Source organism: Andrena cerasifolii, chromosome 7, assembly GCF_050908995.1.
Source record: "Andrena cerasifolii isolate SP2316 chromosome 7, iyAndCera1_principal, whole genome shotgun sequence".
Taxonomy (NCBI): Eukaryota; Metazoa; Arthropoda; class Insecta; order Hymenoptera; family Andrenidae; genus Andrena; species Andrena cerasifolii.
Window position 1 is genome coordinate 8,023,857 of NC_135124.1, and position 14,315 is coordinate 8,038,171.

General features: G+C 40.6%; 2 protein-coding genes across 2 annotated transcripts in view; both read left to right on the forward strand.

Moving 5' to 3' along the window:
* The window catches only part of LOC143371406 (mannosyl-oligosaccharide alpha-1,2-mannosidase IA-like), a 109,150-nt gene that overhangs the window by 5,624 nt on the left and 89,211 nt on the right, over positions 1-14,315 (forward strand). The gene's annotated exons all lie outside the window — the stretch shown is intronic.
* On the forward strand, positions 982-13,748 carry LOC143371188 (uncharacterized). The gene is made up of 12 exons (XM_076816138.1): positions 982-1,125; positions 1,503-1,622; positions 1,684-1,846; positions 2,985-3,246; positions 9,918-9,957; positions 10,012-10,087; positions 11,261-11,510; positions 11,916-12,032; positions 12,546-12,636; positions 12,719-12,864; positions 12,992-13,124; positions 13,638-13,748. The coding sequence occupies exons 1-12, from the start codon at positions 982-984 to the stop codon at positions 13,689-13,691; spliced, it is 1,596 nt and encodes a 531-aa protein (XP_076672253.1). The 3' UTR covers positions 13,692-13,748.

Genomic DNA, 14,315 nt, shown 5'->3' on the forward strand with positions numbered 1-14,315 from the left:
AGCTTTAGAGTACATACATGGCAAACACAGTAGAACAATATACACAAGGTGTTCCAAAGTCGATCAAACTTCACCAGTATGTTTTATGAGTACAGATAAGAAAAAGATGTTTTATACGCATAGGTCCGAAAAATTCGAATACAATAAATTTCTAAACCTTAATCAAAATAAAAGTCATCATAGTTCACTAGCATTTCCATTTCATATTTAATTGTTCATTGACTCACACAAGTATAGAAAAAGTTACATTCAGCACCTTCGCCAACAGTAAATTATAAACCTCCACAAACAAATACGTGTAAAATTATTTTTTAACACCCCAAATATTTTGTTTTGTTTGCTACGAACCTCTCTTCTGCAACTCACTTCCCAAGAAAAGCTTCGAAAATATCACAAATAGCCGAATACCTACGTACAAAGCTTCGTATACAATAGTCCAGGAAAGTGATGACTTTTCTAATCGTGTTACGCTGAAGACACCCTCGATGAATTTGTACAAACACAATGAGCACTTGTTGCTACCAAAACTGCACTCATTCTACACACCAAGTCGAGCTTTCAAGGAAGAGCAAACGCGTACTGTTCGATTCAGCCAGCGCCTGCGTTGCTTAAAATGTAAAGCACGACTCGACATACCACCCTTGATGCACCCCTCGCGAGACCACTGCCAAAGCAAAATGCTGATGTTTCGTTAACGTGGGAAATCAAGCACATTACTAACGGGAAATTTGCACGTGTTGCGCGACAAACTCAACGTGAGATCTGCACCACCTATAAGGGGGGAGGTCGATCGATAAAATTGCCTCCTGCACTTCTCGAATAAACAGTAATATTTAAATTATACCTCTGCCTATCATTTCAAACTCACATTTTTCCCTGCGAGAAATATATTGCGAAAAAAGAGAGGAATAAATGGTGAAGTAAATTGATCGAAGCTGGGCGACACTTCAAGGGTGACAGTGTTCTGACTGCCGTACAAAGATGCACTGCGAAAGTTACAACTGCTACAAGTTCGATCATATATTTCTGCCTCTTATCAGACTTTGGATAGATAACGCTTCGTGGCTGAGAAACTTACAAGACTTTATATACCTATTGATACTCCTTTCTGCGCTTGTTATTCAGGTACGAAAAACTTATTTAAATGCTATTCGCTCTTGACAGTGCTCCCTCCGGTTATGTACTACTAATACGAAAATTTATATCACTCGGAATACTTGAAGAGCAAGGATCACTTGAACTGACTTGATTACTTAACCGAACTTTGTCTCATAGCTACATGTTTAATATTTAAAAATTAAGCTGAACATTCAATGGCAATGCATACCCCTTTGATTTCTGATCCACTGATTTGTTCCGCTCAATTGTTCAGGAATGCAATACTGGAATTGGTTGCTTTGTGTGTGTAAAATAACTTAATTGTACTATTTAACGATATGTAATAAAATATTTTCAATATTGCACGGTGTACTGCCACTACTAACGAAGCGCATTCGTTTTAGATATCTCCGTTAATTACGACATCCATTGGACTGGACAATGTTTTGAATGATGTATCATACATTACAGTTACGTGCATAAGTCTTCTGAAATACGGAGAATTTCGCTACCCCGCGGGAAAAGTGAGTTAACAGGAACTAGTTGAACGAAGTATCGGTGTATCAACATGTGTATTTGCAACAGATCAGGAAGCTTCTCGAGAACGTACAGAATGACTGGAGTACGATACAGAACGATGAGGAATATAAGATTATGAGAAAGTATGTTCAGAACGGGCAATACATTGGTTTAGTTTTGGCAAGTAAGATCAAAATGCAATATCTTGTTCAAAGAATTTACAGCAATAGTTCTCGACCTTCTCTCCGGATAGTTGGTTCCACGTTGACCTCGTGACCTACTTTCTGGGTCATCGTATTACAATCGATGTCTTCCATGCCAGAAAGTTTGTTGCACTTTAAGTCGTATATAAAAAAATTTTATACATGATCCTATGGTAATGTTATTTTTGGAAAAATTTAATACCGTGTTCGATCAACTGCCCCTATGCCATTTTATGTCAAATTGATCATCTTTTATATTCAACATTAGTGATTTCGATGAAATTGAAATATGATATAGTCCACGCGAAATTAGGGGGGATTTAAATCATCATCTTGCTGGTTTCACTTTTTTTTTTTAATATTTATCAATTTGTTTAATTTTCATGAATTTAGGCTTTATAAATAAATTTTTATCTGTAAAACTAGCAACGGTACGGAGTTCCGTCTTCCTTTATTTTAATCGAAAAGGATCGGTCTTTCCGAATAAATCTGCTTTCGGCCGAAAAATCGTTCCTTCGATCAATACGAACATTATAAACAAATTCTTGTTTTTTAAATAACTGTTGAAGATCGCGGTTTTAGATATTAGAAATAAATATGGCCAGATGCTTTGAATCGTTCTCTACGGAATAAGACTTTCTTTAGGATGGTCACTTTAAGATTTTATTTCACAACGAGCTGTTACAGACCTTCGACGGGCCGTAATTTTTTTAAATCATTTAGGATCCAGCAAAATGATGGTTCAAACTGCTCCGAATTTCGCGTGGATTACGCCATCGAAATCCTTCATGTGGAGTTCAAATGGTGATTGATTTAGCATGGAATGAGCCAGTGGCGGATTTAAGAAAAAAGGCCCGGGTGGTAAACGTTCTGAGGTGCCCATTTTTCGGGAAAATAAAACGGTAGTTCACTAAAAACGGGCTCAGTGAAATAAGACAGAAAAAAATATACTTTGGATAAAATCAATTTTTTTAAGGATGGGGCCGTGGAGGGCCTTCTGAGCAGGGCCCAGATTGCAATTGCTCATCGCCGGCCTATTGAATCCGCCACTGGAATGGGCCTACTACAAAATGGGCCTTTCTTGAAAAGACTTTAAAAAAATACATGACTTTTTTTAATTAAACTACTGTTTCTACATCTTTTAAATGTGTCCATTCGTTACAGTATGCTTTATACCGGGCCTGGTCTTCGTTTTACTATCGCCATTATATCCTACCGTTCTGAATATTATAACGCCGACCAACGAAACCCGTACATTTAGATTTCCCGTTGACATTGAATACTTCGTTGACCAGAGAAAGTATTTCACTTTCATTATACTGCATTTGGAATTGGTGTGCACGCTTGAAATGCTGATTCTGTTTATTACTGAAGTCGTTTGTGTAACGTTTATAGAACATTCTTGCGCATTATTCAAAATTGCAGGGTGAGTTTGAAACTTAAACGTACATGTGTGAAACTGTGTTTCTCAGTGTTGTGATCATTTTCGTTGTGGCGATAAATTAATAATTTATTACCGGTTAATAAAAACAATTGAACTGTTCGTGTCATTTTGAGATATTGCATTCACGTGTATTAGAAAGAAGGAAAAATGGTTCCAAGATTTATGTCCGAGGGTGCCTCTTTTCACAGTTATCGGATCGTACAGGCGATAGACATGTGCACGTTGCCGAACGTCACTGAAAAATGTCATATTTCTTGTGGAAGACTAATCAAAGCAGTGGAAACTCACAAACGAGCTATAGAGTTTGTATTTATTTTATTCACAAACAACTTCAGGTTAACACGGCTCCTTCTTATGCTTCTATTATTACACTTTCTAATGCAATTATATTAAAGAAATCTTTGTTCAAAGATTTAACGCAATTACGGTACTTAAGTTCATATAGTTCACGTAATTACGAAGGTTAAATGAGTAGGATGGGCAAAATTTTTATTTAAATAAAAATTTCGAATAACGAATAAAAGTTAAAAAAATTATTCGTCGTGTGTCGAATAAAGTTAACCCGGGTTTAAAATTAGCTTTATTCGTCGAATAATCTAAAGATAAAGTAACTTTTATTCGATCCGTTATTTAAATCAGTATTTATTCGGTTAATGCCCAACTCTGCTGTATAGTGTCAGAAAATGTTTCTATGATTATAGATTCGTAGAATACATGTCTCAAAACTTTACAATCTCTTATACGGCGTTATGGTGCATAAGTATACCCAACTTCAGTTTCAATCTGTATCGTGTGAGTAAATATTCTTAAAAAACCAGCGATAAGACTATAGATATACCTATAAACAAAGATTCTGTATTGCATTGTTGTACAGAATTTTCTCATTCTAATTTCCATTCTAACGTCGAAAAATGTTTCAGGTAAAAGTCGAAGGGTTTCCAGAAGAATTATTATACTGGATTTTCCAAAACCACGGGACAAGCAGGAACATGCAACTTCGCTATGTTAGAGGAAGTCGAAAAATCCCTTACTACTTTGCAATCTGAGGCTCACTTTTCAAGCCACGATCAACCAAAACTTGAACTCCTGACTTTCGTTCACGATTCCACAAATATTTAAATTACAGCGCCACGTGTACTCTTCATAAGAAGCACGAGCAAATTGTACGTTCGTGTGAACTATGCCGTGATCAGTAAGAGTTTCTTCGCACGAGGCACTTCTGGGTCTTACAATTGGTTGTTTACACATATTTACGTATATACTTGGCACAAGCCGTACATACATATAGATACTACGATAGAGGTCACAGATATTGGCCAGTCTGGGCCAGAGCCCTGCAACGAGCGGGTTTAATCCGCCCGCCACCCGACTGTGTCTCAATGCGCCCGAACCGCCCGGACCCGAACTTTCACTAACCCGCTATACCCGCGGCTAACCCGCCCATACCCGCCCAACGCCCCGCCGAGCGCTTATCCGACCCGCCCGTACCCGCGTATCAGTCACCAGTCTCGGGTAAGAGCGAGTTACAGTGTTGGCAACAGCGAGTCGGATTCGCGTGGTGACGTTATGACTGGTGATATATGTTGCCTTGCTAACTGTTGCGTGGGTTGTGAGAGAACTGCAAGAGTATGCGTGGGGCTCAGCTGGGGACCCGGGTCCCAGAACCTAACGAGGTTTACGGCTCTCAACCAGGCAGACCTGCCATAGGCCCACCTCATTTCTAACACAGAGGTGCACAAAGATCAGCTCGGTATCTGGAGACCTCTTTGCGATTCTGGGCGCTGGGTCTGCAGTAATGTGCGTGGTACGAGCCTGCACGCACATACAGCAGCGCTACCCAACGTAGGGGCCCCTCGCGCGTCTGCTTCCCCTTCTAATCTTTCTTTCGCGCAGCGTACCTTCCTTTGTCAAGGAGATCGCTCGACGCTACGAAGGCTAGCGTCACGCGGTAACCCTGAAAACGCGGACGAGAGTGGGAGAACACACTTTTACCACTGACATATTTTAAAATGCTTCTTGAATACTTACTATACATTTTCTACGTATTCTGGATTTCCCTAGGCCGTTTAACGTTTGAACAATGCGCACCAGAAGTTACATTTCCATACTTAAATTGCTTGTGTCTTGAAAATGAAACCTCCGATTGCAAGACGATAAGGAACCTTTCAATTTCTTCTAGCTTGAGGATTTTTCGTATCTTAGCTTATTTCATAGTTTTGGGACGCCATTATAGTGAACGTGATTTTATGTACGGAGGGGGGCGCAAACGCTAGAGAGTACTTTTTTAAACAAAAATAACAACATGTAGGTGGGGATATACTATTGAAACGCCACGCCATGTGTCACACACTACCCGATCCAACCGACATACCTAAATATGTGCACAGGTCCCATCGTGTGGGACGCGTCCAGTGGCAATTGAATAGTATGTTCCTGCCTTTATATTATCATTATTTAGAAGACTTACGTCCACAGAAATTCACTTGATTTTCAAACGCTTAAAACGTCTCCGTATATAAAATTGTATCCCCTATATCAGGCTTGGTAATTATATCCTGATTTTCGAGAGTTGAGACCTGAGGCGGGTCCCTCGGACGGAGCGTGGTTCAAGGAGGAACCAATGGTGGCAACGCCGCACGCAATCCGTAGCGTACCATTGGTTCCCCCCTTAAACCACGCTCCGTCCGAGGGACCCGCCTCAGGTCTCAACTCTCGAAAATCAAACTATAAGTAATCTTTTCGGCCGAGTTTCAGAAGCCCTCTTTGTCCCGCCGCGTGTCTCAGCCCCCCGCGGCGACATAGCTTCTTGGAGCGCTTCAGGCCCGTACCACGTGAACCGCGCGTGGCGCATTAGAGCGACATTGTATGAATAGGTTTCCACATCATTCTATAGAGCACGATTGTCGATGCGTTTTTGTTTTGTCAACGCCCCACGCGCGGTTCACGTGGTAAAGAGGGCGTTGCTTCTCCGCCGAAAAGATCACTTAATTCCCAAGCCTGCCCTGTGTAATTTCTCTTTGGAAAACCTTCGATTCGCATTCGAGGCAAAATTTAATATTATTAATAATTTCCTCGATGTACCCGTATATTCTTAATTTACTCTAGTATTCGTAAGACATTCAGTACAAATTATCGTTTGCACCGCAGCTTTCTCATGCAGTTTCACTAATGAACGATATCGAAGGCTTGTGGTTCAACGCGTTCACCATGATCGGACTGTTTGGTTACACGTTTCTACTGAATTACGTCTGCCAGGACATAATCGATCACGGTAACGAGCTTTTCGAGAAGACGTACGTACCATTAAGTGCATGCGAAAGTACAGTACGCACTCGTTATAGCCCCGTTTCTACCATGCGTTGTACGCTCGGCGAGTTACCCCACAATTTCTTGGAATCCTTCGGTCGAGAGTCGGAGAATTCCAGAACGAGCGAGAGGAAACGAAACAGTCGACACGGAGTTGCCGTCGGCTACGAAAGAGAGAAAGAGACAGAGCGTACGTGGAAAACGAAGTGAGTCAAAGTATAATGCTTTCTCTCTTTCTTAGCCGACGGCAACTTCGTGTCGACTCTTTCATTTCCCCTCGCTCGCTCTTGGGTTCCCTCACTCCCGGCATCGGCCGCTCGGAATAGTGTCCACACGCGCCGAACCCCCCCACCAGCTTCGTTCGGCGGGTTTATAACGAGTGCGTACTGTAATTTATTTCAGGTCTCTTTCAGGGGAAACAGTTATAGGGAATATAACTCTAAAACAAATGTCTCTGCAATTTTGACTTATTTTTTAATACTATATAAGTACAATTTCACCCTGGTATTCAGTTCATAAAGCATCATTGCCATACATATGAGGCGCTGAATGATTTTCGTGTAACTTAAAGGGAAAACTTAAAAAGGACAGCTATCACGCATTCAGTTATATTACAGAAATACATGATCTTAATCTTTGTCTTTTGACTATTTTGTGATTGAAACATGAAACAATCACGAACTGAGAATTATTTGTGGCGATTTAATAGGTACGATTGTCAGTGGTATGCGGCGCCATTGCGCGCGCAGAAGTTACTATTATTTATCACGCAAAGAAGCATGAAACCCTCGTCCATGGCGCTACTGGAAGGGATGTACATCTCCAGCCTGCAAGGGTTTTCAATGGTAAAGAAGCGAAATGTTAACTTACTAATAGAAATGAAATTTGGAATCCTAAACCGCAGTTATATTTTTCAGAGTCTTCGTATATCGTTTTCATATTTTATGTTCATATACTCCACGCAATCAACAATGTCCTAAAATGTCCCATTCACTGACAACAGTATCAAATGAATTTATTCAAACTACTGTAAGTTTGCTACCCATTTTGCATGTTGAGTAGAAATAAACTCTTACCTAGATTTTACTGCTTCTTCTACTCTTTGTATTCAAGTGAGTCATTCTTCGAAACGTTCCTTCCTTAACCCGGCGGGAGGCGCACCCCTTATTGTACCACAGGTTGTCGCTACCGGGTCAAAAGTACCAAAAATTGAAACGTAAAAAACCACGGTTTCAGAATATTTTTTTTTTAACCTTGTAATTTTTATGTTAAAGTACAGTGTTTTAAGAATCAAAGAAAATTTATGAAGTATCTTAAAATCTTTATTAAAGTTCTTTAAAAAATTGTAACAAAAACTCAAACAGTCTTCATGTTTTCGCAACTAGCGCCTTTGTGGTCAATTTTATCCAGTAGCGCCTCCCGCCGAGTTAAGGTGAAGTTCCACGGCGCTTGGTTCGGCGAACTTAATTGGAACACGGCCGCACGAGACTCGCCGAGTTCCGCGCGGTCAGAACGAACATGGCTCGACGACTCGCCGAGTCCCGCGCCGTGGAACTTCACCTTCGCGGGTGTAAATATCAGCAAACTGTGAACAGACAAACACGAACGTGTTACGTGCTTTTGACTTTCGAATCAAGTGTAAAGATTGCAAAGCATCGCGTATCGAGGGGAACGTCCCCTCAGACGACCCCTTAGTTCCAACTGTATATACGCTCTTCGAAACACTCGCGTGGCCTATGCACGTCGCCAGTGAGAATAGGGCGCAACTTGTTGCACAGTGGAGCGGCAATAAACAAGTGAAATATATACAGCGGAGGAAGCCACCCCTTGTGGCGTCCGCGACCACATAAAGCAGGAAACACAGAAGGGAAATTGGAGACAGTAAGGTTGCCATAATGGTGGGAAAAGGCGAACGGTGTCGCACCTATAATTCTCGATCGTAGGGAAGTATAATATTTCTACAAAAAAGGGGTTGCATGCTTCTCTGAATGTGCAGTTCACCCCATCCTTACCCTGCGGTTTATCGACGTGGGTGAGTCAATGTAGGGAAATTCTTAAATTACGATTCCCCTTCGTGTCTCCCTGATATTTTGGATTATTATTTTTTCAAATGATAGGGGGGAAATACGGAAGGGAAGAAAATATTTGTTTATGGGCATAAAGGCCTGTTAGCTTTCCTATAAAAATGGCCAGTGTTGGTTACCCTCAGCGCAAGCTGAACCGAGTTTTGACTTGGGGTGGATTTTGGATCCTGGTGACACGTGGTTCGTGTATGTACAAAGCATGTTCACATTGATGTTTGTCTGTTGTATATATTGCACCCTTTGGTGTAGCGTAAAAAACGGAAACTGTAGATGCCTAATGCTTCTTTTGAATATTAATGAATTTCGTTTTGCACAAGCAACTTACCTCAACATATTCCAGAATTGTGGGGCACCCTGTACATTTTGTATCACATTTCACCGCGTCGCACTCTTTCTGCTATAAATACATCACCATCCACAACAATTCTTGCTCACGTGTCAGAGTACCAGGAAAACTGTGAACAAAGAATTATCAAAGTCTTGCAACTCCTTGCCCTCTGAATTAGCCATACGTGCAGAAAATATTCACGTACCCATCAGATCGCAAACACCCCCCTCAGTAATCCCCTATTCCCACCTTTCCGAGCGTGTCGTTCGAACAATGCACTGCGCTCATGAGAATAGGGAGCAACTTGTTGCACGTTGGACCGACAATGAACAAGTGAAATAAAGCGGAGTGGACGACCCCTTCTGCCACCCGTGACCACATAAAGCAGGGAGACGAGGAAGGGAAATTGATGGCATTAAGTTTCCATGACGGTGGGAAAAGGCCACCGGCTTCGCGCCTACGACGCGAGCCTAGAGAGGCATAACATTTCTGCAAACAAAGGGGGGTTGCACGCATTCTCGGGCGTATAATTTGCCACCCCCTCGCGATTCCTCGCCGCCGGGAAGGAGCAATGTAGTGTCGCGAGGCGATCGATAGACAGTAATCTGTAATCATAGCACCTGCGTGCGGGGGAATATTTTCTAAATTGCATTTCCCCTCGGTACCCCCATTATCCTTTCAAACGATACGCGAAAAATAATACATCGGAGAGAAAACACGATGTAAAGGCGGACTGCGCAGGACTTCTTTGCCGTCCGGGTCGGTAGATGTGCTTCGACTTTCGTACAGTGATGTACGATCTTGATCATCGTCAATATAAACTTACCCGAATTCTTTTGTCGTTCTCCGGCCTGTGGCCATACGAGGATACTTGGCTCGTATTTGTGAAAAGAGTGCTGTTCTCAGTGGTGATGGTCTTATCTGTAGTGTTCCAGGTATTTGTCCCTCGTTAACGCCGACAGTGCTGAATTAACTGTAAACGAACTTGAGAATTGCATGTTACGATTCTCCGCTGATCGTTGATTTCAGGTGGCAGCGTTTTTACACACAAGAGACTATACTCAAAACAGCCTTGTGAACGTTGTAACGAACTTGACGTTTACGGGTATATGTGGTTGGAAGTATTTCTCGTTTTGGTATAACATCAAACCCGTAAGTGGAAGTCACTCGAAATCTATTTTGCGTAGACGATATTTTTTATTACTTAATAAAAAAATCGTGCCTCGATGTGGTGTCAGTTAATTATTTTATGTTTCGAGGAGATAACACGTGCAGTTTGATTGGATTTAAAGGGAGAAAATATAAAGATACGTCATTCTTTCAGTTCTAAGGGGATTCCCGTTAATAATTATTCTTTTAACACGCGTTTATAGAAATTTCACTGTGCTAAATGAATTATTATATGTATTTTTATATTGTCGACTGAACAGTGTTTCGTTGCTGTAGATAAGAAAGCTCGTAGACATGATTCGGCAGAATTGGAAATTGCTTAACAACGAGGAGGAGCAAAATATAATTCTGAAGTATGCCCATCGTGGACATCTCGTGAATATCATCTTTACATGTAAGGATGTTTTAATACAGTCTTGTAATCTTCGAAAATAATTTTCTTTGTTCTGATATCTAAGCATACGGATTTTAAGAGATCCTTATTACTTTAGTAGTTTGATCCTTAATAGTGAATGCCCTATAACTAATTATTACCTATTTTATTAGAAATTAACACATTCGCTGTGTTATAGCACGATAGATAATATAATATATATTCCATATATCGTATCAGAGTTTTGTGGGGTAACAGTCATAATTCCCAAAACGATAATTTTTACGTTTCTCGACATTTTTATAACGATTTCCGCGCAGACATGCTGCTGATGCATATTTTCTGATTTTTAATCAAATGCAACGTACGTGCGTGTTCCGAACTGCACCCATGGCGGGGCGTTAAATTAATCTTCTACAGCGAACACGTTACTAACGCAAGCATATTCTTCAATGTGAAGCTGCATAAGTGCATAAGGCACATGCGTTCCTATATAAACGATAATAAATACATACATAGGATTTAAAATATATTCTCGATGCCGAAGTCTAAAAGGCCATTTCATTGAAATGCTGCAAGTGTATTCCATACCATCGATTGCACCAGTGGAAATGTGGCTAAAGAATCATTCAATGTGACAGAAGTGCAGAAATAATTACACATTTAAATGTTACTTTCACTTTACGTTATTCTTAGATATTCTTCCTTAAATTTACTATAACCACTTCATTTCAGTCAGCATTTACCTAGCAGCATTTAGCATCTTAGTGTGTCAACAACGGACCAGTCATCCGAACGACAAAAGTGGATTTTCCGATGATCAACAAATAAATATGTATTTTTTTACCGACAACCAAGAATATTTTTATATCAAGTTACTGTTTTTGTACGCTTTTATCATAATGGGAGCGATCGCCACTACAGGGGCAGAAGTAACAGTACTGTTGATGGCTCATCACAGTTCTGGCCTGTTTCACGTGGTGTGGTAAGAAATGCTAGGACGTAAACATGAATCTGACACGATGAAACATTGGGTGCGTTCAGCGGACTCAACCTTTGAGCTCAACCATTGAGAACTCAACGGTGATCAGTTCTGATCAGCCCATCGTTCCGCTGAACGACACTTAGGAGGGTAGTGATATTTGTAGCAACTCGACACGTTCCGTAAAACTAGCGGACTTTATTTAAGCTAAAAAACATGGCGACCGATCACTAAACGTGTTGAGAAGTGAGCAATGAGCGGTAGCGTCCAGCGAAAAATCAGTGAGCGGTTACTCAACGTCCGCTGAAAGGACCCAATGACTTCGTTCAACAATACCAGAACACAACACGTACATACATGTACAATATCAACCGTAAGCAGCTATAGTTGCACCCCTCCTTTTCACAGTTATCGAACAAAGCGAGCGTTAAACGCAGAATTCCCAAAAGCCTCGGTTTTCGAGAAAAATAAAACGGTGTCCGAGTCGCTGGTTGACGCTGCAAAGATGCACAAACGGACGCTTAAGTCAGTACCATTTAAAGCATATTTCTAACAAGAAGAGTATTTTAGGTGTCCGCTTCCGATTATTTTGATTTTTGGATATGTTATAGAGGACCGAAAAATAAGAAACACGTGTTTTTTTATTTTTCCCTGTTTTCATATTTGGGGGGTGAAAACTGCGTTCAAAGTTAGGGTTGAAAAATCATTTTTGTGGATTTTTGAAAATCTGGTGAGTCAGTCATATTTCGCATTCAAAGACACAAAATTCGTCCATTGACACTATTCCCCTATCTCTAATAGTTCTCGAGATATTCCACAAAAATGATTTTTCAACCCTAACTTTGAGCGCAGTTTTCACCCCCCGAATATGAAAACGGGAAAAAATAAAAAAACACGTATTTCTTATTTTTCGGTCCTCTATAACATATCCAAAAATCAAAATGATCGGAGGCGGACACTTAAAATACTCTCCTTGTAAGTTACAACTTTTCCAATTGCTAACGTTAAATTTACATCTGCTCTTCTGCTTGGTTGAAGGTATTGCAAATGTTTAGAATCCACCTTTGGAGCTTCGTATTTCATACTGCTTTCGCTGGGGGTGGTTTCTCTAAGTCTAAATCTTGTACGTGTAAGTACGGGCATAGACACTCAGCCTTTTTATTTAATGAAATAATATTACGGGTTTTTAATGCCTTTCTTTGAATGTGTAGCTGTCCCAGGCTAAAGTACAAGGTAGAGATTTCAAGGAAATGATGGTCGAAATGTTTGTCATTCTTGTACACTTTGTGTACTTGTTTTTGGCGAATTACATGGGGCAACTTATCATGGACAGCAGTTCCATTATTTTTAGAGAGGCGTGAGTAAAACGTTTAAATCACTTTTACGTCGAGCTCCAGTTCCGTTTGAACCAATTCCATGACTATCGAATTTGCAGTTAAATAATGTGCTGTTGCTCTAACTGGTTCAGTGTTTTTACTTTGCAGGTACAATACTGAATGGTACGCTGTGCCTGTACCTGCGCAAAAATTATACCTATACGTCATGCAGCACAGCATGAAGAATTATACCTTCCAGCTTGGAGGTTTTTTCGTACCGAGTTACGAGGGATTTTGCACGGTAACGTAATAAATTAATTACCGGCCATCCCACGCGAAATCGATCACTTTTTTCACCCGGTGTCTGGGATTTCGTTCCAAATGGGATGTGATGTAGCTCTTGTGAATCTACGGGGGTTTTAAGTCGTCATTGTGCCGATTTCGAATTTATTTAAAAAATACAGCGCTTTCAATTCTGCGATGTTTATCCATTTTTCGTGAAAATGGTTGCATTTATGCAGCTTCATCTCCGCATTATCTCCGCTTTCCGAGATAAAAATTCATAAGTGCAACCCATTTACACGAGAATTGGCAGAAATCGCAGAATTCAAAGCCCTGTATCTTTTAAACAAATTCGAAATTGCTAAAATGATGACTTAAACACCCAGTAATTTCACAGAGAATACATCAGATTCCATTTGGAACGAAATCCCAGACATCGAGGGAAGAAAGCGGTCAATTTGGCATGGAATTACGTGAATTTGACGAACATGCGATTCTTGCTCATAGGACTCATACTATACTCTATTTACAGCTCAGCAGATTGTCGTTCTCGTATGTCATGGTCATTTTATCCACACGATCATGACACTGCAGACATGTCTGTAACTGCATCAGGGGACAAATTGTTATATCTCGTGTGCCTGGTTTCTCTAAGACATCATTGAGTCCTGTGTACCTTTCAATTTCTCATTAAGCTATTAAAAACAGGGGACGTTTCTTTCGGATCGGCAAAAAAATTAATTCGAAGTCTAATTATTACCCTTTGTATGCAGCAACGACTGAATGGCCCCTGAATATAGTCACCGATAACGGGTAAAGGGCGAGAGTTCCATTTATGATGTTACATGTTACATTGATAGCACACGTAGTAATATTAAATAAAGGCGGATTATACCTCACAGAGAGCTTTCAATATAAATTTTAATCTAATATATATAACCTAAAAATGATTCATTGCCCCGTTTATAGGTGCACCAAGCAGTAGTGAAGTTTGTGGTAGGAATTAAGAGAGAAGTGGGGGGACAAAGCAGTTTGTTAAATGCCTTTGATTGGCAATCACCCAATAGCAAAGCATTCTCGAATCTGATTATCATCCCCATAGAATTCTCCTTATGGTCCTCTCTTGTGTTTGGGCACGGGGGCGCTTTGGAGGCTTTACTGTTGCTTGGTATAGACATACCCTTGATGGGTCAAATAGATTTTCATTATA